Source organism: Marmota monax, unplaced genomic scaffold (assembly GCF_021218885.2).
Source record: "Marmota monax isolate L192 unplaced genomic scaffold, Marmota_monax_Labrador192_F-V1.1 WCK01_AAM20220418_F8-fsc00122, whole genome shotgun sequence".
Taxonomy (NCBI): Eukaryota; Metazoa; Chordata; class Mammalia; order Rodentia; family Sciuridae; genus Marmota; species Marmota monax.
The window spans coordinates 2,152,317-2,179,571 of record NW_026695223.1 but is presented as its reverse complement, the minus strand read 5'-3'; the positions used below and the strand labels follow the sequence as shown (position 1 = coordinate 2,179,571).

General features: G+C 43.7%; 1 protein-coding gene across 12 annotated transcripts in view; it reads left to right on the top strand.

Annotated features, from left to right (window-relative positions):
• Window positions 1-2,795: 2,795 nt before the first annotated feature.
• The window catches only part of Dgki (diacylglycerol kinase iota), a 428,822-nt gene continuing 404,362 nt past the window's right edge, over window positions 2,796-27,255 (top strand). For all 12 annotated transcript variants that reach the window (XM_058575765.1, XM_058575763.1, XM_058575762.1 and 9 more), the window contains exon 1: window positions 2,796-3,206. In XM_058575765.1, coding sequence (XP_058431748.1) covers window positions 2,797-3,206 — 410 coding nt within the window. In that variant the 5' untranslated portion in view covers window position 2,796. The remainder of the gene's footprint in view (window positions 3,207-27,255) is intronic.

Sequence of the window (27,255 nt, the reverse complement as noted above, 5' to 3'; positions counted from 1 at the left end):
TCCAGCTGGCTTTCCTGTTAGTCTGGGAGACATTCTGTCTCCTGTTGGTATGTATTGATTTAATCAGCAAAGCCTCAAGATTCTAGTGAGGGCCATGCAACTCTGCTCGGGTGTCACTGTTTACTCAGGTGTCTCCACAGGCATATGTGTATATTCATTCTTTTTTTTTCCCCATAAATGGTTGCATAGTGACTAGTTAGGTTGAATCTAATTTTTATTTTTAAATTGACCTTATGTTTTGAGATTGTTTTATATTACATGTCAGTTTGCTTTATTTCTTTTATTTATTTGCTTTATTTCTTTCCAGAGAATTCCATTTTTTGCAGGAATAATAACTTAGTTACTATTATTAACAATAATAAATTAATATGTAATTATAACTTATACTATTACTAATATCCTAGCTAGTATATTTATATACTACTAATAATACATTAGTATTATAACAATAAATTAATGATTTAGGTTGATTCCAGTCGAAGTTTTGAGTACACTTACAAGAATGGCAGAGGACAAATTTCTAGAAGTAGAATTGGTATATTAATTAGAATGTGCATTTCAAATGTTGATGCATATTGCCAAATTTCCCATCAGAGAGACTGTACCAATTAAGCTATACCAACAATTTGAAAAGGGGTTAGTTTTCCTACCCCCACACTATCAAACTATTTATTCTGCAAATGATATCTTATTATAGTTTAAAATTGATTTCTTTTATAATGAGTAGTTGAAGCATATGTTTGTATGTTCAAAATGATGTACATTTCCTTTTTTGTTGACACACACTTAACCATGGCTTACAATATACACAACTTGGTATGTTATTACATTGTATGCTTATTTATGATCATGGGGATATGACAGCATACAGCCTCTACATACATGGGGAGAGACAGACAAGTGACAAACAGTTATAGTGGTCCAAGCTTACTAGAATAGTAGAGTAGGAGCCTATTGGATGAGGGTCCATCATGGTCTAGAATGGAGGTTTCTAAAGATCTGATGGAGGTGTGGGAGTAAACAGTAATATTAGGGATGATGACACAAGAAGGAAGAGAAGATAGCATGTTAGACTTTACACTAATGACAATATGATAAAACCAGAACATTTTAAAGTAGAGGGGTAGCATAGCAGAAATATCTTGAAGACATGTGGGGAATGGATACAGAAGGTATGACTGGGAGCAAGAGTCATGAGAAATTGAGTCCAGCAATTCAATTATGACAACATTTGCTTGGTCTTAGGGATCCCCTCAACGTTTGGATCTTGCTGTTGAAATGCCTGAGGGTCCCCTCTATAGAAAGAGTGATCGCCACTGGGTGAAGTGTAAAGACCTGCCATCTCGCAGCCTGGACATGATTCCCAGCTTTGCCAATTTCTACTTGCACATGCTTGAGCAATGAGAAAAGCTACTCACACTTGAGGGGTGTTGCAAAAACGTATGGCGGTGGATGTGTGAAGTGCTTAGCACAACACTCGTCATGTAAAAGCAAGGGCTTAATAATTGCTAGCTGTTTTTATTTTTATAACCTTTACTCACTCCTCTGGAAATGCCCTTGCCTTTATCTTATTGTAATATACCAGTGTGAGGAGAATTACAGAATGTTGGAGTTGGAAGATGTTTAAGGTAGCTTGCTCAGTCTCCTAATTTAGAGGAACAAACAAAAAACGTGTTCCTAGTCACGCAGTGCCACCCTGAAACTCCTCATGGTCGGGTTTCTTACAGCAGCATACATGGACGTGTATAGTTTGGTTACAAACATCTACTTTGAGGTGTTTCTCATGTTTGCTGACAGCGGTTATTTCTTGGGAGGAAACCCCTAATTTAGAAAGTGGTCTATTTTAAAACACTTTGTAGCGCACCGTTCAAACCGCACAGAATTTTCTATAATCACAGAAAGAAACTGGGCACGAGGTGTACAGTTAGCTTCCGCAGAGCCTGCAAGATAGGGTTTCAGCCTTGGGGTCCTGGTAGCTTGAAACGTTCTTGGGCGAGCCCCTGCTCTCCTTCGGGTCCTCACTTCTACTTCCCGAATGCTCTCAGCCTTTCTGCTTCACTGAGGACCCGGTGATCTGATTCAAAAGAACAACTGTTTAGGGAGCGCCTACTACGTATTTGGGATGCACCTGGCGAGGAAGTGGGCGGGGGCGTTCAAGGATGCTGGGGTCCCACTTTTCTCATCAGAAAAGAGGCAGGCGCTTGGCACCCCATCCCCTTAATTTATATTGCAAACGAATTCTCTCCAAGGTTCCCACCGACCACGCTCTTATTATGTTCCCCGAATGTTACCCAGCTCTGGAGGCTTCTGCCTGGCCCCGGCTCTGCCCTCCCCAAAACCGCGAGGGAGGGAATACTGCCCTGGGCATTGGGCTTCAGGAGTCTGTGACCAAGGTGGGCGCCGCCGCTCGCGGGCAACTGCCAGCGCAGAGCAATTCTCTGGTCCTGGTCCCCGTTCCCTCCTGCTTTAACCAGGGCGCGGCACGCTCTCCTCCGAGTTTCCCCGGGCGCTCTTCTTCCCTGATGCCAGTGTTTGTGCCCCAGCGCCCCTCGCCCGGCGGCTCCTCGTTCCCTCTTCTCCTCCTCTCTGGCAGCCAGTCGCCTCCGGGCAGAGTTCGGGTTCAGCCCTTGCCTTTGCTCAGGATTTAGGGAAAGGCTTGGGGGTGGGGGGCGGCCGGAGGGCGCGGGCTGGCCGGGGGAGGGAGAGGGAGAAGGAGAGAGGTAGCCTCTGATTGGTCGGGGAAGGGGAGTGGAGGCACGGAGTTTCCCACAATGCCTCGGTGCAGTGCAGCCGCGGATGGATGCTGCGGGAAGGGGCTGCCATTTGCTGCCCCTGCCAGCGGCGCGCGGACCTGCCCGGGCTCCTGTAGCCGCCGCCGCCGCCGCCGCCAGCGCCGTCCGCGGGCCGGGCCTCTACAGCGACGCCGCCTCGGCTCCCTCTGCGGCCGCCAGAGCGGTCGCCATGAACCCCAGCTCCTCGGCGGGAGAGGAGAAGGGGGCGACGGGCGGCAGCAGCAGCAGCGGAAGCGGCGCCGGGAGCTGCTGCCTGGGCGCCGAGGGCGGCGCGGACCCGCGGGGCGTAGGAGCAGCGGCTGCGGCGGGGGCCGCTGCCCTAGAAGAGCCCGCGGTCGCCGGCCAGAAGGAGAAGGATGAGGCGCTGGAGGAGAAGCTGAGGAACTTAACTTTCCGGAAGCAGGTCTCTTACAGGTAGGCGCCGGGAGCCCAGGAGCCGCAGACAGGTGCCGCCGAGGGCGGGGAGCCACTCTTCTCTCCAAGAGGCGCTTCCACGGAGTTGTTGGGGTGCCTCATAGTCTCAGTCTCTCTCCTGCCCTCGTCTCCCTCTCCCTCTCCCTCCCCCTTCTCTCTCTCTCTCTCTCTCTCTCTCTCTCTCTCTCTCTCTCTCTCTGTTGTTCTCTTCTCATTCCATCATTCTGGGCTGGAGGGAAGCTACGTGAGCCTGGATTCCCCCTAACGCCTAAGGAGGGGGAATTTGTAATAGGAGAGAAGACCCAGTCCCTGAGGTCAGGATAACAAAAATACGTGTGTGTGTGTGTGTGTGTGTGTGTGAGAGAGAGAGAGAGAGGGGGGGGGTGGTGGGGGGAGGCACAGACCCAGAGGTTCCTAGTTTTCTTGAGAAAAGTCATCAAAGTTGCCCCTAAGCCAGTGTCCTCTCAACCACTTGCTCCACCCTCCAGATTTCACTTGATGAACCTTTGGCACTACTTGATGACCGAGGTCACTTCCCTGAGCAGAAAAGAACAGCACTATCTATACCTGCCTGAAAATCCTCCACTAAGGGAGAGTAGGATACCGGTCTCTTATCTGTAGATACGCCACTGCTTATGAGGGTTACGCATACATGTGCTCTCTGCTTCTCTGCTGGGTGTGACCAGAAGATGATGTGGGGAGCCTACTGGCAAGCGAGGGGTGAGGGGGAGAACTGACCCTCACATGTACCTAAAGATGGATGTATCTGTGAAACAAGGACAGTGTGAGATAGATGGCCATCAAATTAGGACAAAAAATAACCCCTAATTGTGTCAGGACCCAAACATGAGAAATGAAGATTCAGTACATTCTCTGCGACCCCACCCCCCCCACCCCACCCCCCACCCCCCCCACCCCCACCCCCCACCCCCCCCCCCCCCCCCCCCCCCACCCCCCCCCCCCCCCCCGCCACAAGATCCTCAGGCAAGAAGATGCTGAGACTATGCTTAATGCTTATTGGTTTTAGAAGTTGAGGTGAGAAGCAAGCATAGATTTATAAAGATTTGTACTTGATATTTGTGCTTTTTATATTTTCAGTTTCTGGAGTGTTTCTTGAAAAGGGGTCAGTGAGAGCAGTCTTATAACCCAACTCCTTTTGAGTTAGCAGTACCTTCCAGAATACCATCTAAAGTATTAGGCCTGTCACACCATGTGCTGTTATGTAAGCAAAAGCAGATGACAGAGGTGTGTGGGTTTGCGAGGGTGTGCTTTATTTATGGGGGCAGGTGTGTGAATCACTGGGATCCCCACAGGCATTGCCTGGACTGGAGGCCCCGGCACTGGGGCATGTGCTGTGTGTCTAAATGTGACTTCTGATGCTTCCCAAAGGTGTTCCTGGTGTGGTGACAGCTTTTGCATCCCGTGCATGCATTCTGCTTCCTGCATGCTCAGGGAGTTTCCACCTGTGTTGTTGTTCTCTTAGTTACTTACACAGATCAAATCCAAGTGGATCTTTCTTTTTATATTTTCAGTTTCTAAAAATAGGCAGGTGGTGGGGAGTGGGGCCACTCTAGGGAGGTATGTTAGGACACTGCCGGCTCTGCTTCCTAGCTTCAATGGCCCTTCTGGCCCTTAGGGGAGCAGGGACCACATTCAGCCTAATGTAGGTGATGTGCATTGGGAGGGGATGATTATGGGGAGCACATGGTGGGTCTGGATCCTGGGCTTCTGGACTGAGGGATCCTCCTGAGTGATCAGTATTCATCAGACTTCTCATTGGGTGGAGCTACAAAGCTATCCTTTGCAAGGGAAATCATTCCAGTTTGCCTCTTGGCAGGGGTCATTCTCTGAGCCTCTCTCCTGGAAATGTACTCTGTATGAACTGTGGCTTTCTGGGTTGTCTTGCACAGGCAACCGGCATGTGTAAGTGTGTACTCACACATAGGCAGTGTTTTTCTAGAAAGTGATAATAAATAATACTGCATCTGCCTTAAAGTTCGTAGAAGTGGCTTCTACTTCTTGGACATCAATTCTTTTTAATTAAAGCCTCCAATTTAGTGAAATACCTGTATACACGTCACCCCAGGTTGCTGGTTAAAATGTTTGCCACCTTGCATTTACAGCATTGAATTCTCTGTGGGTGGGACTTCTTATCAAGTTCCTCAGGTGATGCTGAAGCACAGCAATGTCTGAGGATTGCTGCCCTATTTTGTTTTCCCTCCAAAGGCTAAACTATTGACCTTTGAATTCATACACCCTGCCCAGCCAAACGAGGCCAGGCTGTTCCCAAGCCAGGAGAAAGACAGGGAGGAAGTGGGTGATTTCACCTGGCACATGTTTGTCCAGGAGCCTCTGCATTTTGATCACTGGTATTTATTTATTTTAATAATTTGTTTAACTATAAAAAATGGCCTACCCAACTGCCATGGTGGTCATTTGTGCTGGACACAGGGATGCAGCCAGGCCTGACAGATTTTACTGGAGGGCTAATGAAAGGTATGTAAGGAAAGAGCAGTTGGGCTCAGGTTGGGTGTGGGCTTCTCAGTGAGGACAACTCTGCCTCGCTCCTGGGGGTCAGCTGAGGACGGGGACTGGTGGGAGTTACTGGAGAGGAGTCAGAAAGGCCTTCCTGAGTGGAGTCTACACAGAAGAGTTCAGCTAGAGTAGGAGGGGGGGTTGCTTGTGTACAGGGGATCCTTCGAAGTGGGTAAGTGGCAATTTGCAGGTAGGTTAAAAAATGTCTTTGGAAGCACATGGATATTTGCAGAATGGAACTTGATAGAAAAGGAGAAGGGGCTTGGGGAGAGAGGGTGTGTGTGTCTCTGTGTGTAGGGGGGTCTCATCTGCTCCTCTTGTTGCTAAGGAACATATAAGCTAGGGTTTAAAAATAAAATGAAGAGTGGGTGGGCATATGCAGTGACTCCTGTCTTTTTAGGAACCAGAGCCCTTTACAAAAAGCCTTTAAATAACTATTTCTGGAGGCAGATTATTCATTTTGCTTGACTTTTACTTTGTTAAGTAAAATAAACTCCTTTATATACCCCTAGATTTCCCCTCATTATCTTTCCTTTGTTGGCTTTTTTGGGAACCGTTTTTTCCCATGAGAATTTTTCCTTTATTTCAGAACTTGCACCCCTAGAGCAAATAGTCTCTGTAGACTGTAAAGCTGAAGGGTTTAGAAGGCAGTGCAAGTGAGCTGGTACTTTTCTCTTAAAATTACTACTTCTTTTTTCTTTGCAAATTATGGTGCTGCAACAGATATATATGTGCAAATGACTATATAATGTGTAGTTTTTAAAAACTGCTGTAAGAATTCCCATTTAAGTCAGTAAAACTGAAGAGAGGGGAAAAAAACCTTTCAGTAGCACACAAGGGAGGGAAAGAGAAAGTTGCTGATGTTTCTTGTCTTTCAAGCACTATGCTAAGCATTACTGTATGGTCCATCTTACTTGATATTCATGACAGTCCTATGATGTCATCATGCCTATTTCTGTTTTTTAGAAAATGAACCTGAAGAATAGAGCTCAGGCAGGAGGCAGATTTTAAACAGAGATCTGACTCTGAAGGATTTTTCTCTTTAGATTACATCCTCAAACAATTACTTTAGACTTGAACTTGTGGTTTGTGTGTGTGTGTGTGTGTGTGTGTGTGTACCTATGTGTGTCTGTACAGTGTAAGCTGCTTCCTCCACAGCATTCTGTTAGTTATTGTGTTCTACATTATCTCTTGTATGCTTTATTCTTTGCACAATGGTCCTTTGGTTGTGTGATTGTAGGGAACTCCTCTGCTATGTTGGAAATAAAAAATGAATATTAATTCATGATCATTGGCAAGTAGATTGATTTCATGTCTGAGAACAGAACCACCTGCGTGACATCTGCCATCTCTGTGAAGCCATCCATGTTAGAGGTGAATACGTCTTTGGAAATAATTCCGATGAGTGTTGTTTAGAGGAACCCAGGTCCGGGGACAAGCTGCCCTGTCTGTACTTCCCTGGGCAGCGCACAGAAGAAGATGAAGTATGATTTTGCTTGTTAGGAGGCCGGGGCAGTTACCACTACTTGTAAGAGCTCAATGCCTGTGCTTCAGTTTCTCCACTTACACAAACCAGGATGGAAATACTTGACCTTTCTTAAAGGAAGTTTCTGTAGAAGTAGCAGCAAGGAATATTAAACTTCTTAGATTAGCCAACCAGGTAAAAAAAAAAAAAAAGATCTTTTATTCTTGGTAGGTTGTCGATAGGAGCATATTATGATAATCTCTCAGTATTTGTGGGCAATTGGTTCCAGGACCCTTCTGCAGATTTCAAATCTTCAGGTGCTGGAGTCCCTTATATAAAATGGCATAGTATTTGCATAGAACCCGTGAACATCCTCCCTTAAGCTTTCAATCGTATCTGAATACCCATAATACCTAATACAATGTAAATGCTATGCAAATTGTTGTCACAGTTATTGTTAAGCAAGTAATGACAAGAAGAGTCTATACATGCTTAGTACATATGCAGTTATTTTTTCTGCATATTTTCAATCTGTGGTTGATTGAATCCGTGATGCAGAACTCACAGATACAGAGGGCTGACTATATCTTCATTTTGTGTTTTGTCCCACAAAACAAGATTGTGTTATTATAAGAAACATGTTGTGGAGTTGGAAGCCAAATAGGGTAACCCGGACATTGTCCTTCCCTGTGCACTGGAATCAGTAGTGTCTGGGGAAACTTTTTTTTCTGAATGTCATTATCAGCATCCTTCTTTGTAAATCAATTTTATTTTGTGTTTTTAATCTGTGCTTTGCACATTTGTTAGATATTTAGAAACTTCAGGATCAGATAAAAGCCTCAGTTCTAATTTAATGTTTCCTTCCTCAATAGTGACTTAGGTACTGACTCGGTGTCGATTTCCTCAGTTAGGACATGCACCAAGTGAGTTTCACTTCAGTTTACCCCCTCTCCACTGTGATCCATCTTTTGGAGGCTTTGCACAGCACCAGATCCTGTGGTTTGGGGGCTGGAGAGGTGAAGGAGGGCTTTGCTGCCTTTCAATTCTGTTGTGGCAACAACACCATTGCTTTGTGGAGCCAAATTAAATTAGAGGCACACTGGCTCTTTCCGACACTCCACTTTCTAATCTGAGAAAATGAGGACTCCCAGGGAGGGCCAACCTAGCTGTACCTCTGTGTTCTTCAAGGTTGGGATCTGGTATATGTGTTTCCTATGTGACCCCCAAGGCGTCCCAGGAATTGAGTACACTGTGAGATCAGGGGCATCTGGAGAAGCCATTGCTTATGCCCCGGGCTGAGATGTTTGTGCTCACATGGGTGTATTTGCAGTGGTAATTCTGGAGACTAATATAGAGACTAAGTATTTCTCCTCAGACCCTATAATTGTGGTTTTAGGACACTAGTTACTGCAAATGAAGGTGGTTTTGAGCTTTAGGAAGGAGGGTCAAGAGCACAGCCAAATATAAACCATTAGATTTGAATCTTAAAATAACCATAAAATGGACTACTTTTTAATTGTTTGAACTGGTTGGAGCCTATCACAAGACATAACAAACCAGTATGCTGTAGAAAATTAAAGAAATAAAACACCAAGTATGTCTGCCTGTGCATAATGTGCTCATCTCGTGTCTGGCTTGCTCACCAGGCGGACTTCTTAGGGAGCTTGTCCACTGTGTGTGGATGGTGCTTGGTCCTTCCCATTCTTATGTGGCTTCTTCAACAGCTGTGTTAGGACCACATTGTAATTTTCTGTCCTGGGAATTAGACTTGGGTTTGAACCTGGTATCTTCCAGCTGATCTTGGGCAAGTTATGTAACCCTTTTGTGGTTCAGCAGAGCCATCTCTAAAGTGCTGTGGTGGCAATACCTGTCCAGGAAGTTTTTTTGTGAAAATTAAGTCAGTTACTTTATGGAAAGGGCTCAGCGTAGCACCCTTCTCAGAGACAGCTTTTGTAATTCTTGTCTACACTGAGTTGTTAGCCTCGTTGAAGACAGAAACTGCACCTTATTACTTGATTATCTTCCTCTTCTTGCTTAGTAGGTATTGGATAAATTATTGAATGAATACAACTTACTGCCATTTTCGAATCAACTACCGTTGTTCATCTGGGCACCATCTCAATTGCGATTTCCTTTCCATTAAAAGAAAAGTCCGTCTTCTCCTTTACGTTTGGTCCAGCAGCCCAAGGCTGTTGCTGCCTACAGCTTCCTGTTTGAGAACCTGCTCTGGCCTTTCAGCCAGCTGTTGGAGGCTCAAGAGGGGTGGATGAAGCGCTTAACCATCTGTTTGCACTTTGTCAAAGAAAAGGCCTTATTTTGCCTTCTGAGTAGCACTAATTAGCTCTCTGGTTCTCTTTCTGTCCGTCTCATCCCTGTCCAAGGGGCCGCATTGATGTTCTCTTCAGGGAATTTTCTCTTGACGTTTCCTTCTGTGATTAGAACTTAACAATGCAGAGAGAAGGCGATCGCGTGCTCCTGGGTCTGTCCAGGCTGCGGTCCAGCCAGCCGGCAACCTCTGCTGTGGAGGGCTTCACTCACTCCTTCCTTCCAACCCATTTGGTTGACGCGGGTGGGGAAGTTGTTGAAGGAAGCATGGTGAGCTCCCTTGGTGACTCTTAGCTTTTGCTGTGTTTTGACCTCATTTAACCACAGCTGCTTTTTCTTGCTGTAACCTACGAAGCCCTTGAAGAACGGCTTATGAGTTTCCCGTCATCCTGAGAGGTGCATGAACCCAGTGTGGGCTATTCTGAAGAAAAGCAAGTCTTGAGTGTGTGCGAGCTGTCGAGGGGGAGCCTGTGGCTGGGAAGAGGTGGGAAGAAAGTCTTGGTGGACAAATTTGAATGTTAATCCCTTTCAGCCCTGAGTTTTGTGTGCTTTTGAAATGGAGCAGATATCGTTCTTTAAAGGCTACGGCTTTCTAACAGGGACTTCTGTGGTTCTTGTATCTAACCTCCGTGAGTTTCCTCAAATGGAGATTTGCCTTTAGATGTTTAGGCTCATAAATAATTTTCTGATAAGGAGCCATATCTGGTTGAAGCTACATTAATAGTCTGGTTTTTGTTGGATATAGAGGAAAACTTTCAAAGCTTAAAATGATAATAATTACACTGCAGTTAAATCTCATTATTCTTACCCTTCAATTATTCAAGTAGGATACTGGTTAAGAGCCCTGACTCTGAAGTACTGCTGCCTAGGTCCACACTCTCTGCACCATAGTGCCATAGTTCTCCCATGTGTAAAATGATAACCATAGCAGCACCAACCCCATAGGACTTATTGCAAGTTTGAGTTGATACTTATAACACTCGTTGTCACAAAATAAATGCCATTTGTGTTTATTAAAGTGGTATTCTAAGTTAAGTCCAGTTAAGAAGCAGATTCATTTATTTATTGTTCTTTAAAACAATGAATATCTGTTAAATGTCAGTAGCTGATGGTAAAATTATTCAGATCTTATGAAAAGGAGACAGACATACATTCAAGACTTTTTTTTGAAAAGATGGACATAATATCTTTATTTGTTTATTTATTTTTTATGCAGTGCTGAGGATCGAACCCAGTACCTCACAAGTATGAGGCAAGCGCTCTACCGCTGAGCTATAACCCCAGCCCCCATCCAAGACATTTAATTTGCAGGTTTTGGTGCTCATGAGGATGAAGAATATGTACTTTCCCTTGCATTCTACTCTTCCTTGCAGTCCTGGGGACAGACCCTAGGGTCTTGCAAGTGCTCTGCCATGGGCCGCAGCCCCAGCACAGCAAAGGCCATCCTTACTAAGTGGCTCCAGGAGGCTGCTTCTGGGTGCTCTGGGAAATGGAGTGACAGAAGGCAGAGGTCAGGGAAGACAGGCACAGTGAGTGTGCAGAAGGTGGGGGAGCAGTGACGCAGAAGCCCAGAGGGTCACCCAAGAGCAGGAAGTCAGGTGTGGAGGTGGGCCGGAGGGGTGGCTGGGCTTCTCAGTGTCAGGAAGAGATAAGTAGATCAAGATAGAAGCACTGGAAATAGAGCTGTCACCTGTGACTCCAAATGGAGGCTGGTCCTCTTCGGGCCTGTCCTGGTGATGTCCGCCTCACTACACAGACGCTGGCCGTCAGAGGACAAAGCCCCCCCCCCCCCACCGCCTGCCCTGGATTATTTCAGAAATGGGAGACTCAGCCTTCTGGGGAGTTCCGAGTTAGCCCAACCAGGCCAAACAGCAGAATTCATGTTTAAAATCTATAGATAGCTTTTAAATATTTGTTGAACAAATAAAGCTGGCTCAGGACAAATACGTTTTGAAGGGATGACCCCCGCCCCCTTTTTTTCCCTCCAAAGGCAAAGATAACACCGTTTGGCTATCTGTGTATCACATGGATTTGTAGGAAATAGCCAGAAAATAGCCTCCCTAGAAGGAGTAAAGTACATTTTTAAATGTGTCGTTCCTTTGATGTGAGAAAGGTGCCAAGACTTCTATGGAAAAATTAGTATCTCTTAAGAAATAACTTGAAAACAAGTTGTTTAACGATAAAAAGAGTCTTATATAAGCCTGTGTGAAAGCATTTGGAAAGGGTATCATTTGGAGGCAAACTTCTGGAACATTCCTGGGATCCCATCATTGTATGTGACAGGCAAAGAGGCAAGCCCTCTCAGAGAGCATTTCCTGTGGAGGCTTTTTAGGGAGAGTCTGACTTAAAACAGAACCTCCTCTTTAAAATGGCCTCTTCTCAATGCAAAGACTGAGCCGTGATATGTATTTGTTTCTCTCTAGTTGATGGAAGTCCCTTCCATCTTAAATTATACAGGAAATAGAAAAAGTGTGAGCCCCAGAGGCTGCAGAGCATGATCTGCCCTGACAGAGTGCACAGCCATGGGGCTGAGTGGACTCCCCAGCTGACTTGGCTGCCACTGCTGTAAGGAAGTATCGTGGACCAGGTGGTTTTCCTACAACAGACACTTCTCACAGGTCTGGAGGCTAGAAGTTGAGATCTGGGTGCCTGAACAGTCAGGTTCTGGTGAAGGCTGTCTTCTGGGCTGCAGGTGACCACCTTTTCACTGTGTGTCTACAGTAGATGATGGTAGAGAGCTCTCAGAAGGCCACTAAGCTCAATCATAAGGGTTCTGCTTTTCTTGACCTGATCCCCTCCAGAGGACCCACCTCCTCATGCCGTCACCTTGGGAATAAGGATTGCAGCATATGGATTTGGGGAGGACACAGACATTTGGTCCAAAGCTCCAGCCCACCCTGTCTTTTCTCACAATGGCCTAGGAGGTGCCCCTGATAGATCGTTCCCTGAGGCAGCAAAAAGCAGTCCATGCACTGGTAAATGTTTGGTAAAGTGCAAGTCAGTGAAAGGAAAACTTTGCTCGGTACAAATACTTGCTGCAAGTGTTCACTTACCTCGCTACCTATGAATATTAATCATTACAAGTTATTGATTTTATTAAATGCCTATTCTCTGCCAAGAACTACTAAGCATTTTATATACAGTATTTCATTGAACACCCAATTTCCCTTTTGCAGATAAAGACATGGAGGCTTAGACTTTAAGCACCTGCCTGGTCACCTGGCCAGTTAAGTGGCAGCATATCTGCAGAGGGCTCCTTGCAGGATGCTTCAGTCATGTCGATCTTCGCTTTGGTTCTTCCTTCACCCTTTCCCATTCTCTGTGTGCAGACAGGCATGTTTCCTCAATCTAGTGGCTCATTGGACCACGATCCCCGGAGGGCAGAAACCCATATATTTCATCCCGGTGGGCCCCACTAGGCCCACCAGGACACAGAGGAAGGCCTTAACAGAAGTCGATTGACAAGAGTATATTTCTTTTCTGTCTAAGTGCAGGAGCAAGGTCTGTGAGTAACTTTGTGCTACTGTCAGTTGCAGGGAGGTCAAGGTTGAGCTTTCTGAAAACTATACGAATTTCATGAGATGGGAAATGAATCCAATTTCATGAGTCCAGAAAATGATTACAAGGATTATAATCTTGTACTATTTCCTTTAAATTCTATCTCTAGGACAAGACCTCATGACTTGTTTAATCAGAGGGGAACCGAAGGGGGTAAGAGATTGTATATAGATCAGGGTCTAGTGAAGAAGTGAGGACCAATGTACTTGTGTTTGACATGGCGAAGATGACACAGACAGCATCATTTGAATAAAAAAAAAAATCTTAGGAAAAGTGGATCTTTTACCTTTCACTAGTGACCTGTTCAGGCTGCAAGTATTTATAGTATTAATTTTTCCATAACAATGCCCTTCAGAATTCATAAGTATGTTCACATATGCAGTTATAGACACCTAGAAAGTTCCAAAGGAACATTTAAAAAACCTGAGTCATTCTTTCACATTTGAAGAAAACCTTCAGAATTTCTTCAGAAAATAAATCTCTAGCTCAAAAATAAACTTTGAAGCTATTTAAAGATTAAAACAGAAGCTTTCTATGAGCCAGTGCAGCGTTACTTGTGACAAAATCTAAGGGATTTGTTTTTTATTTGTTTTTGTTTTTGAAAACCAATTTTTGGAGATTTCTTTAACTGTTAATAGTGACTAAAGTTAGGTACTTAATAATAATGAAATGTTCATGGTGCTTCTAAGACTTACCATTTATAAACTTCCACATCAATGATCTAATTCTATGCTCAAAACAATCTTAGACAACCCCATGCTGTGTTCAGAGCCATTCTACAGTTCAGTAAAGTCACTGCTGCTAAGTTACTTCCCCACAGCCACCTGCCAACGAAGGGCACTGCAAGGCAGGCTGGGTTTTGGATCTGAAGTCCCATATTTTTCTGACTTTAGAGCACTGATCCCACATATCCATCCTTAGAATGACAGCAGCATTTTCCTCTTGTTAATTTCATTTCCTTGAATCAATCTGGTTTGTAAATCACAATGAACAAATTTAAAATCAGTCACCATCTGGGGTATCAAATCCATATTACATTGATAACAAGGATGACCTCATTGCTGTCCTCGTTACCCTTCCGGTGTATGTGAAAACATGCAACCACATGTGTGGCTAATGCGTGTCTAATACTCCTCCTACTGGGGAAAAAGAAAAAGAGAAGAGAAGAGAAGAGAAGAGAAGAGAAGAGAGAGAGAGAGAGAGAGAGAGAGAGAGAGAGAGAGAGAGAAGGAGATGTTCAGACTCTTTGCATTAGTTGCTAAGCAGCAGCCATTTCATTGTAAAGGAGATTCAGTTCAAGTAATGACATAGGTATTCCAAGAATAGCATTTCATTTTTATAGCAACTGCATTTCAGGTCTCCATAGAGCACATGCTCCTGCAGCTCAATGATTTTAGGAGAAGAAATAGCTACCTTGACATATTTGTTGGATATACAGAGAAAATTCCATAGAGCTGATCACCTGATAACCAGAATTTTGTGTTCTGCACGTGATGAACGGTGGGCGGCGGCAAGCGCAGGCCACTCACGGTTGTAAGAATTTGGAAGTATCTCCAGAAAAAACGGCAGACAAAGAGGTATGTTTTGAGGCCATATTTGACACGAACTGATACCATCTCAATGGGATACCGTGGGTAATCTGGAATTCTGACTTGTTTGAAGTAACATGGTCTAGAATGGAATTTGATGTTGCAGCCAAGGAGCTGGAGCATGGCCAAGATTTCATTGTACTGGGTGTTTGCTGGCCAGGGAAGGCTCTTAAAAAGGAAGTTAGAGAAAATACTGGACCAGGCTACCATAAATCATGGAGTTCAGTCCAACAGGAAGAAAGAGCATAAGGGTAGAGGAAGACCTGTATTTGATGTCCTCACAGGTGTCTGTGTGAATGGGAGATGTCCAGTGCAAAGATGCCAGGGTCAAGGGTATGTTTTGGATTGCACTCATTAATTTTGAAGGTGGCCTGATCCCTGTGTGGAAGCCCTTGGCCTGGCCTCCTCAGGCATTTCTGCCATATCTGTTGTGACTTGCCAAACTGTGGTGAAATGTGGGTGTGTCTGGACAATTATATTTTCTCCAGAGAACTGCTTCATGGGACTTGTTACAGGAGCACACTTTGTTGCTTTCTAAGAGTGCTCTGCCCTCACAGTTTCCCCCGCCTCTCCTCAAGCTATTTGAGAGAAAATGCCTCTTTCCGGGAGTAGCTGGGATGCTCAGAAGCTCCTCTTTAACTTCCAGTAAGTTGCCCTCCCATTTAAGTCAAAGTACCTCTTCTAGGAACTAAAAGTGATGTTCGGAAGAAGTAATACATGGATGAATTCACAAATGGTGAATGGTTATTCCCACTGTGCTATTGGGTTCATTAATATGGTTGTTTTTAGCATCTCTCCAGCAATTACTGCCTCTCATATATTTCCTTGTGCAATTTTTTCAATTACTTGAAACAGCCTTGCTGAAGCAGCTCTGGCCTTGCAGGAAGCCATTATATGCATAGGGAAACTAAGTCAAGACGGCTGGGGAGGAGAAGACTAAAGGCCACAGAGGTGCAAGGTCCTAAGTGTCTCTCAGAGGTGGGTTTGGGAGGAGCTCATGATCCACACTCAGCATTACTCACAGCAATACCAGGAACAGTTCTTGAAGCCTTACTGTGCACCAGGAACTGTGCAGAGTGCTTTACCTACACAGTTTCAGTCTGTTCTTCCAAGGCTTTTGTAGTAGATACTCTATTACCTGCAGCTTTACAGAAAAGGAAACAGAGGCACAAGACAATGAAATAACACACAAGCCAGCAAACAGTGGAACTGGGATGTGAATCCCAGAATGCTCTGTGCAGTATCCCAGGATAAGTATGTGACTAAAAAACCCTGTTTGGAAATTACCTCTACCCTGTCGCACGCAGCTTGGTGGGGCTCAGAATCAAGGTGCCTCACTCTCCACCAGAAACCAGCTCTTCCTTAGCAGCTGAGGGTGGGGTTAGGAGCCCTCCTCTCACTGTGATTCTGCCACCTTAGGGCAAGCGCATGACCTGGCCATGGGCACCCAGGCTGTGTGTACTGGGACTCCTAGGGACTGGCAAAGGGACTGCTGGTTTGTCTGTGTCCGTTAGTAGTGCTCTGGTAGGGACACTTCATGCTGCTCTGGATCCTGTCTTTATGCCTAGCATGGATCACCATCCTTCCGATTGAACTGTGAACAGTATCTTCCCCATTAATTTCCTTATTGCCTGCATTAACTAGGGTTGGTTTTCATTGCTTGCAACTAAAAATATTAAAATCAAACTGAAAAAAATGTCAATGAGTGTACACTCAGAAAAATGAGAAATTATATCCCATCATGTATGATATATCAAAGTGCATAAATGAATTCTACTTTCATGTATAACTAATTAAAACAGATTAAAAAAATTTTAAAAAAATCTGCTAGCCATATTTGAAAGTGTAATATACTGGACATTTTCTTAAAAATACACAAATGAATATACATTGCTCTTAAAGTTAAAAAAAAAAAAAAAGCCAATGAGAGATGGTCTGCCAGCCTCTTCTGGTGAATGGCCTCAGTGCCAGGAAGTGCCGGACAGTGAGTTGCCTTAGGTAGACATTTATACCATTGGCCAGATCTTCATGGTTAGAGTTTTCATGATAGGAAAAAGGAATGGATTATTATTTAGCAAATATTAACATGAATTAGGTAACTTTTTGCTTCCTTTTTTATTGTTATTTAATTATATAAAATTCTCTAAGTTAGTTATCTCTGTTTTAAAGATGAGGAGTCTGAGTCTTACAGAAGGGAAATTATTTGCTTCCAGTCAAAGAGCTAATAATTGAGGGAGTCCATTCCAGTCACCCACAGCCCACAGTTATTCTCATTCATCCTGCTGCTCCCGTGTCATGTCCAAAACTGACTCCTTCATTTTCTAACTGCTGGCATTACAGTTTCACTTCTAGGGGACCTTCCAGATAACCCTTTTCTGCTTTTCTATATGATAGGTCTTTAAATATTTAGAGTCAGATACCACATATCTCTTCATCCCTCCTTCCTGTAGTCAGAACTATCTTCACTTTCATTCTCATCTTTATCTGAAGGTGATTTTCAGTCCCCTCTACGTGGCTGTCTCTCTCTAATTTGACAGTATACTGAGTTATCCATGGTTTTCTTTATAAAATTGGAGCAACTAAAAATGTTGTCTAACCAAGGCCACTGCTAGCACATAGAGTATTTTTGTTCAAATTAGAAATAGGCCTCAAGTCTGGGTGGACAAATTTATAGACCTCCTCCCTCATTGCAGAGCTCAGTCAGTCCCCAAGCCACGACCAAGCACGTGGTGAGTGGCACATGGGCTGGATTTCAGTCTCCACCTGCTCTTTCTCTGGGTGCCCTAGTGCAGGACACAGCCTACATGCTGGGCATATAGTTCTGGGGCTTCCTTCCCTTGTGTGCTCATTGGTAATGGATATGGATTAGCAGGGGTGCTGGCTGGCTGCTTTAAAACCCATTCAAAAGCCAAACTGCCAGACCGCCAATTCAACAAATTACTGATGACATTTCTAAAGTTTTGCTTAGGTTGCAACAATTGCTCTTCAGATTTGTCATTTCAGTTTGGCTTAATGTTTACTTGGTGTGTTTCATATTTATTTTAGATACCAAACAGTTCTAGAAAGTTCACCATTCATCCCTTTCTTTCTCTCCTCTTTCCTTAATACGAAAGGACAAGATCTCTCTTAAGTATTGGTTAGTATTATTTGTATTTCTTTGACTTAACCCCACCCTTCCCTTCCTTGGCCCCTTGGTTAGTAGAGAAATGCCTGTGGTTAAGTCTCCTAAAACTGCTTTTGGCTCTTTGTCCAAAAGGTCTTGGTAAAACTTCCTCTCAGTGAGGCGATACAAAGCTCATAAAGAAACCCATTTATACTTTGGCCAAACCTATATTTGGTAGCCAAGATGACTTTTTGCCCAAAGGACAGCATTTTACCATTTCAGGTACAAGGGCCTTACTGTCCGACGCAGTGGGCACTGGCCTCATGTGCCTATCAAAACCAATTAAACAAATTAAACGCAAAATCCAGTTAGTCACAGTAACCCCGCATTATGTGCTTAAGGGCCGCATGAGGAGAGTGGCTACCATCCTGAGCATCACACACAGAACATTTTTAGCCACTGCAGAAAGTTCAGTGGAACACTGCTGCTTTGAGGGACATGTCAAGGTATTAATTTATCAAAAACCTCAGAAACCTCTAGCTAGCCATCCTTGAATGACAACCTTGAGTGGTGTAGTTCTTGAATTAAGAAGTCCAGATCCCCTAGCTAAGAAGTTGTATTTTAGGAGTGTAATTGTCATGTGCTCCTCCTTTTCTCACTGCAGTGGTGACGGAGTTCCATAAGGAGAAGGACAGGGAATTTGTCTTCCTTTTTCTTTGTAAACTGTACCTTCCTGTACATGCCACACATAAAGAGCTCTGGGCAGAAGAGAACATGTTCTGCAGCTTTCGGGTGGGCTGGGAATTTTACCATCCAAGAGTTAGCTCAGCTTGTGGTTGCATGTGGGGGTAGGACGGAGGGTGGGCCCTGTGTGACTGCTTCTCCCTCAGTAGGTCCTTGTACTTTGTGTTTCAGGGTGTGGCATATGGAGTTGGAGTGTGGACCTATGGCTTCAGGTTGTGTCTGTCACAGAAACTGTTTTGCCTGCTTCCTCTTTTGTTCTTAACATGAGCTCCCATCACGTTCAGTAAATATTTATTTTAAATTCACCAGGGGAGGCATGAAAGTAAATGCACCACGGACTTAAACTTTCAGTGTGGCTCACCTGGTGCCCAGGGAAAATACCCGAGGACACTACAAAAAAGGCTTCAAGGACAGAACAAAAAACCCCAGGAGAATCCGTGTGTGTGTGTGTGTGTGTGTGTGTATTTTCTCTGGTGCTTTGAACTGCCAATATTGCACACAAGGGTGTTCTAAAAATAACTCGAGTAATGTGCATCTTCTGCTGAAGGGAAGGAGATAATTTGTGAGAATGATGAGAAATGGGAAGGCAGAGGAGCTTTAGAAGATGAGAAATGAAATACATGACTCTCAGTGGTCTCCGAGGCTCTTCCATATACCCAGTGCTCCCTTTGAAGCCTTGATCTTGGAAACTGGGAAAAAATACTTGAAATAAAAGCAGTATCCCTGGGAGAACATTGGGTTTTTCTCACCTGTGTTATCACATGAGCAGTTCCCTAGATAAAAACGTTCCTATTTTATCAGAATGGCTATGGAATACTCCTCTGTTATATGTGCAAAACATTATTTCAAGTGAGGAATCCAAAGTTAGATAATATATAGTTTCTACATTAATATTTTTAAGTTGCTTATAATTTATTGGGTGAGTAAATAAAAAATGTATTGAGTGCCTACTACTTGTTAAACACTATGCTAAAGGTGCTAAAAATAAAAGAGAAACCAGAATCTCTGTTATCAAGAATATATGGTTGAATTAGGGATTAAGAGGCACAGAATAGATCTGTTCTCCTACAGGATGATAAAAACAAAGAGGGGAACATTTGGGGTCAGCATGGGTATCAGCATCAGACTGAGGAGTCAGCAGGTCTGTGTCTTTAGGGAGGAAGAGGAGATGGCTGGGTAGAGAAGGGATTGAAGGACTTGTTCAAATCTGATTCGATGATGGGAAACATACCCTAGGTTCAAAATGGCAAACGAGAAACAGAATTTTGTACCGTAGTCCTTTGAATTCTAATCTCTTCTGAAAAATTGCTAAAATAGATCATTTGAATTTTTTAACCTAGAAATCCCCACATAAAAGAGATCAAATTCTTTTATACTTGTTAGACACCAGCAGCTTGAAGCAAGGTAAAGCAGCAGGAGGAAGGGGTGCCTGGGATCTTCTGGGCTACAGAAACCCTGAGGAGGAGAGGTTAGTTCTGTGTGCAAGAAGATTTCCTGGAGCATTGACTTTGAAGCGTTGGTTGGATTTCAGCAGGAGGAGAGGGGGGCACAGGAAGGAAACATTTCAGGCTGCAGGAATTGTATGAAAAACGACAGTGGTGGACATGCATGACCTTTGTGCGTCAGTGTGAACAGTGGAAGAATTTTGCCTTGAGTGTGAGGACACAGAGTGGAAGATAAGGTCGGGAAGGTTTGTTAAATGCTTGTTAGGGTAGTCCTTGAATGCCATCAGAAAAACTTGTATTTCATCCTTAAAAAGGAACCATATGAGGGCTGGGGATGTGCATGCTCAAGTGGTAGCGTGCTCGCCTAGCATGCGTGAGGCATCAGGTTCGATTCTCAGCACCGTATAGAAACAAAAATAAAGATATGTGTTCACCTAAAACTAAAGAATAAATATTTTTTAAAAAGGAACCATTTGAGGGTTTGGAGCAGAGAGGTAGTGCTCCCAATTCCCATGTGGGGAAATCCTTGTTCTTCCTGGAGCCATTGCTGGTTCCTCTGCTTCTGGAACTACAGAAGTTGTTGTTGCAAAAAGCCCTTGCTGCAGAAGTGTCACCTCCAGCCTGACATGCCTCTGAGCACTCCAGGGTGGACAAGAGCCTGCCTCCTTTTACAAGAGCATGAAGAGGGAAGAGAGATCTGTGCTCTCTCTGCAGTGACCATGGTGGCCAAGAGTCAAGCTCTTTTCTTGCCTTCAGGACAATAGGAGGTGGCATGATCTTGTCTCAGGTGAGAATTTGGGAAAGACTAAGCAAGGAAGAAGTGAGCTGTCCTGAGTCTGCACACAAAACTCATTTTTGCATCAAGCAGTGTAACCAAGTGGTGTTTCAATTTGATGTCACTCATTTATATTTTAGCAAAACAGCATTTTTCTAAGTTCTCAACAAGTAAACACACAGAAAATTTGGGAACATGGCTTGCTGCTGAGCCGGGAACTTTTCTTTTTCTTTCCAAACTGTTTGGAGAAACTCCCCGAATCACATCTTTGGAATTTTATTATTTATTTATTTATTTTGAGTTAAGTGGACCGTTTTTCTCCCCCAGATTCTAATACCTAGAAATCACTAAGCAAATTAACTAGATGAGTGTACATTTTTAATTGACTGGAAAAGAGCATTTGGGCAGCTTCGATGTGTTCCTTGTCAAAGGGCTGGGTGACTGTTGCACACGGTTACATGAAGAGAGATTGAAGGGACCAGTTAATAGAACTACAGTTTTGCAGGCAAGACTTTGCATTCAGCTGTAAACCGCATGCTCTTTTCAGACCTAATCTTTTTTAGTAAATGGAGTACAACACTGTGGTGGAAAGTTGGTGTGACAAATGCCATCCGCTGGCTTTCATGCCCATTCCTGGAGGATTAGGAGGGCGCCCAGCTTATTGTCTGCATTATGTGCCTCATGTTGCCACGCCCGAGAGCTGGCTCACGTCCTGCATTTTAGAAAATCAACATTTTTCTCATATAAATGGAAAACAGAGAAAAATAGGAGAGGAGAGAGAGAAACTTTCCGATCAAAGGAATATTAACGTGCGGGAAAGGGAAGAATCCTGGCTTAAGGCCACCCTGAGTGATGAGCAGTCCTGTGACCTGCCTGATGGGGGAGTCTATCCTGCTAACTGATTTCAGGATTAAGAAGTGAAAACTGCTTTTAAACCAAATTCACTTAATAACAGAGAGACTTGAAAGCAATGTCCTAGTGGTATTCCTCAGTAAGCTTTAAGGTGAAAAAACGTGTATTTTTTTCCCAAGTTACTTAATGAAGCCAGTTTTATTTTAAATGGAAAAAAGAAATGTGACCCATAATTTTCCCCCCTGTTAGTCTACATTTAAATCTGCACTCTTCGCTCCCCTAGGCTGACAAAGGCATAAGCGTGTTTGAAACACACTGTCCTGTGTCGCTGCTCCATCCGTGTTACAGAACACTGCCACCTACTACCCAGAGTGTGCGTACTTGTTGTGGTGTGTGTAAATGCGGTTGAGTCCTTATCTAAAACATGAGGCTGATGATGCCTTTTGTCTTGTATGGCTTCTGAGGTGGCTGAAATGATGTATGCACATTGTAAATTGAATAGCCCCAAGACATTGCTGTCACGCCATGCTGAATCACATACATGCCATCTGCCTTGGGATAACAGGAGGCCCCTATGAACTTTCCTGGCAAATTTCTTAAATGTCAGCTTTGGAACATAGGGTTCCAAGTGGTGCAAACCATTTTGTACATGTGCACCTGCAGGTGTATATGGATGAATCATTTTTGGGTTTTGTTTTAAAATATTATTTAATCCAAGAACACATAAGTAAAGCTTGATGTATAGGCTGTAATCAGAACTATAGGGTTCATAACAGAGCCCAGTGGGTAGTCCCTTCCCCACCTTTCCCTCACACTCCCTTCCCCTGAGCTTCTGTGATGCACAAACTCTTTTATTTATACACAATATGCCACCAAAGGCTGTTTTGTCATTTTTCTCAGTTGACTTTTATGAGAAGTGTCCCTTCTCCATTCTTCTAATGTAGTCACATACAAACTTATTTAAACCACTAATAAATGCTTATATTATTACGACTTTATGAATCTTACCCATTATGCTAGGAAGACTTTTCCATCCTTGAATTATTGGCTTCACCTTGAGATTATTTGTATATGAACTTATTTCTAATTCTTCTATAAAAACTTAACAGAATCATGAATTTTCTATTGCATTCTGTCCTATGCAATAATGTATGTAGCCCTCCTGCTTCTCTCTGGACTGTCTTTTATGTATCTCATTCTTTTCCATCATTTCAATTTCCCACTGCCTTTTTCTTTTCTTGGATCTTCTGTTTTCTAGATTTTCTTTTTTTCACATTTTCTTGTGGAATGCCATGTTTGATGGCACAATTTCAACAACAACAACAACAAAACATTGCATATGAGTTCCCCCCATCCCAGAACTTTCATAATGCTTTTGATTACCAAGTGGAGAAAGTTTCTCAGGATGTGAAATGTCCTGCGATAGCTTTCACAGAAAGGGTGCCTGGGAGGTAGATATTTAGAATATCTGAGAATATCTTTTTCTCTACCTTCATTCTTGGTTGGATTTTCTTTTGAAGGTATGGAGTTCTAGATTGGAATAATTTTACCTCAGAATTGTGAAGGTATTTCCCTGTTGCTGCTCGGCTTCTGAAGTTGCAAAGGAGAAAATCTATGCATTTTCTTTCTTTCTGGGCTTTTTTTGGGGGTCATTTTTTCTTTATGTCAGCTACTTAAGATTTTCAAAATTGATGTGCCTTAGCCTGGGAACAATATGCTCATGGTCTGTGGAAATTTTTAGATCTCTTGCATCTGAAAACTCTCAGTTCTAAGAAATTTTCTGATCTTTTTTTGCGGGGGTTGGGGAAGGATATTTTCTTTCTCTCCATCTCACCAATTTTTTTTTCCTGGAATTTATATTATGTAACTATTGTATTTACTGGACTAACTAACTTTCTTCTTTATTCATGTTCTACTTCACTTTTATTCTGCGTTCCAGGAGATTTTCTTGTTTTTCTCTGTCCTTTCAGTGGATTAAAAACTTTTTTTTTATGTGTGTGATTACACTTTTAATGCCTAAGAGCTCTTTCATATTTTCTGATGTTCCTTTTTATAGGGCTTTATTCTTGTTTTGTGGCTTTAATATCTTTTTCTTGTACTCTTTGAGGATATGTGCTACACTTTTTGAATGTTTTATTCACTCTGTATTAATTCTGTCTTCTTCTATTGATGTTGGTATCTTCATGTTGGAGACTCCTCAAATACCTGGTAATCCAGTATTCTGTAAGAGCTTGGCAGGGCTCAGTGGAAGTTCTATGTGTGTGTGACTTGAGCATTTAAGCTTCGCCATGGGGTCCTGCTTTGTTTTATTGGGAAAACCCTAAACATTCATATTTTCTGTTTATTTTTTCTCAGGAAAGAATCATCTACTATCTTTTAAGAGGTTGACAGCTGTTTTCTCTGAGGTTGTGTTTTAATTATTTAGGATGTAGACTTTCATTTGATCTCATTGTATTATAGAGGGCCTCCCATTCAATTCTAGAGTGGACAGGGCTTTCTAGTTCCTTCCATTTAGCTTTTGCAAAAACAAAATTTTCCATCTCAAGGCTGTGTGTGATAGGAATATTGCAGTCTGCTCTGAATGGGGCATAAGTGCCCTCTATAATGAATTCTTCCTGTTTTTGGTCTTTCCCCAGGAGCTCATTTTCAGCTGGATCTAATTCCTGGGCTTTTCTGGAATTCTGTGGTGTGAAGCCACCTCTTTCTGTTTTGCTTCTTCCTTCATGCACTGGATTTCCAGGTTGTTCTACCTTCTCTAATTCAGCTTCCAGACATTCTGCTTATCTCTTCCCATCATCTCTCCTGCTTTCTTTGTTCTTGTGATGGTGTAATTTCCTCCAGGTTCACATTAGTGGGAATTTCTGGAGGAGGTGAAATAAAGCTGTGTCCTTGTCCCTATGGTGAGCTGAAAGTTTTGCTCTTCTTCCTGGTCCTCAGTAAGAACAATAGAGGATTAAACATATTCGTGTGTTTCTTTAGAATATTTAAACACACAGTAATGTTTATCATGTGTCTTAGTTCTGAAGGACTTTTAAGACTTTCCTAGGCATCTTAGCTTTTTCAACTCTCTATGTGATAAGGAGAAGGAGAATCCCACATCTTTTTTTTTTGAGCATCTAAGTAGAGAAGGCACCTCCCGTGACTTCTGATGGCATCCTGGTCCCGTTCAGTACCTTTTCCCTTGCAGACAATAGTGTCCCCATATCCCTTTGATTTCAGCACCTCTCAACCTGGAGCCATTGGTTTCTGCCAGAAGCCATGCTCCTCTCTGTAGCCTGTGCTCTCCTGGTTTCCTGAGGAGCCCTGAAACTCACCATTCTTCTAGCAGCTCAGATGCCATTCTCCCCAAACTCCCAGGTTCGTTCATTTAGCACCAATGAGGTGCTCTGTCTGGGATTTCTGAGGGACTGTCACTGGGGAGAGGCTGTTGCTAATGAGGTGCAAATTGGTGGCAGCTGGGGAGGGGCCAGGCCCCAGAGAGGGGATTGCTATGACACTGTCAGAGAGGCTGGCTGTGGGCTGGAACAGGTGACTCCTCACCCTTTGGCAAGGCCTGATTCCTTGATGGGAGGCTGGTCTGGGCTCACGCCGCCCCACCCCTGTAGCTGTTGCCAGCTGGCTAATCTCTCGTCTGGCTGGCTTTCCTGGCTGGCTTTCCTTGCAAGTAGGAGAGGCCGTGATCAGTCACGGGGCTTTCCCAGACTTTAGAGAGACAGCCAGAAAGATCTACTGTCCCCAGAGACACTATCCTTGGGATTATTATGCTAGAAGGTTGAGGGGTGGAGGGCTTGGTGGTGGAAGAGCAGTTATGGTAGCAACCCTCGAGACGGAGGAGCATGCCCACTTTCCCTGAGCATTTGCTTTTAATGGAGGAGACTCTTACTCATTAAACTCATCACCCGAGTGCCCTCATCAGCTGCTCTTGTACTCCTGGAAGATTCAATCCCCTCATAGTCATTTTCACTTGCAATTGTCCCCACCAGATGAGCAAGAAACTCTCTTCTCTTTGGTGGAGAGAAGATAGAGGAGGTAGGTGGCTGGGGTTCTGCAGGTTCCTACGTCTTTCTCACTCCTGGTCAAAACCTGCTGGTTGGGGCCTCCGGGATATAATCTGTGTGACCATTTGGTGACCTTGAGCAAATATCCTAACTTCTCGGGCTTTAGGACCCTCCATCTTCTATTTATCTTGATCTCATTTCCTCTAGCTAAAGTTTTAGGTTATAGTGGGTGCCAGGCTAGATGCAAGGATGACAGAAATGAATGAAACGCTGTCCCTATCTTCAAGGATCTCACCTTCTATTGGAAGAAGGCAGATATGTAAGCAGCACAGATTTCTATGTGGTGCGGACTGCAATGTAGCAGAGGTGTGTAAAAAGTGCCATGGGACAATGGAGGGAGGGGCAACGATGCTGAGAGAGGGGGAGAATGCTTTGTCGTGGAGGCAACATTTGAACTGGTTGTTGGAGATTGATTATTTAGGTAGGCAAGGGGGCAGCACAGTCATGGGGGTTTGAGAAGACAAGATATATGCTAGAAAGGGCAGATTTGCTTGTAGATGCTGGAATGCAGGGGCCGGAGGGCCTGACAGGCTGTGGGCTGGCCATGGATGGGTCAGGTGATGGAGTCTTCCACCTGAGTTTGCACACTGCCTTATTTGGCGATGGAGAGTTGTAGTGCTCTGTGAGGAGAACTGAGATAATTGGCTAAATGAGGAGGCTGAGCTGGATAATCTTTAAGATCCCTTGTAGTCCAAAATTCTTGGATTCTCTGTGTGGGTACAAGATGTGGGTCTGGGAACACAGCATCGTTGAGGAGTGTAATCTGGTGTAAAGTCTGTGAGTAGGTGTTTAAATGTGGGCTGTACCCAAGTGCTATATTAAGAGGTAACCTCAAGAGGGGCACAGAGCACTGGGTTCCCAGTTAAGCTGGAGTTTAAATATCCAAGTCTTGTTTCACCATCCGACCATACTTTTGGCCATGGCCGAAGTGCTCAATCTGTCCATGCCTCAAGATCACCACTTGTAAAATGGAGATTTTTACTTCTGTGCAGCTGGGAGGGTGTGTTGGAGAATGTTTTGGGTGTTTATTTGAGAATGACTTTGCTGTTGGTTAGGGCATTGGAAGGGAAATTATTATTTTAGTTTATCATGATTTCTAATAGTATTATGAGCTATCAACAAGCATGGGAGTGAAATTTATCTGTACACCAGTCTTTGTGTAATATGCTCATGTTCTTCTTCTGAGTTCTGATTTATCTCTGGAGCAGGAATCTGGTGTGACTGTTGTGGCCAGGAGTTGGGAAGATTTGCGAACATCAGTGTCACAATGCTGATCGTCCAGTGGGGCCACTATTGTAATACACTCATGTGGTTGACAACACATCCCTGAAATCCTAAGTGTGAGTTTATTCTTGTTGAACTTTAAACCCAGGGGATTATTCTTTTCTGGAACCATGGGATGAACATTTTGGCCCAAGTTCCAGGGTAGTTCCCAATCTCTGAATTGTGTGTTTGCTTTTGAGCTGGGAGTATGTTTTTTCAAGTTTGTCTTAGAAGGTTTTTAGCTTGGTGATCTGACTTCTTCTCAGAATATGCCCCTATAAACTCACGTTTGTAACAAAGGGACAAACAATTTCTATGTTCGTCTCATGATCTGAGA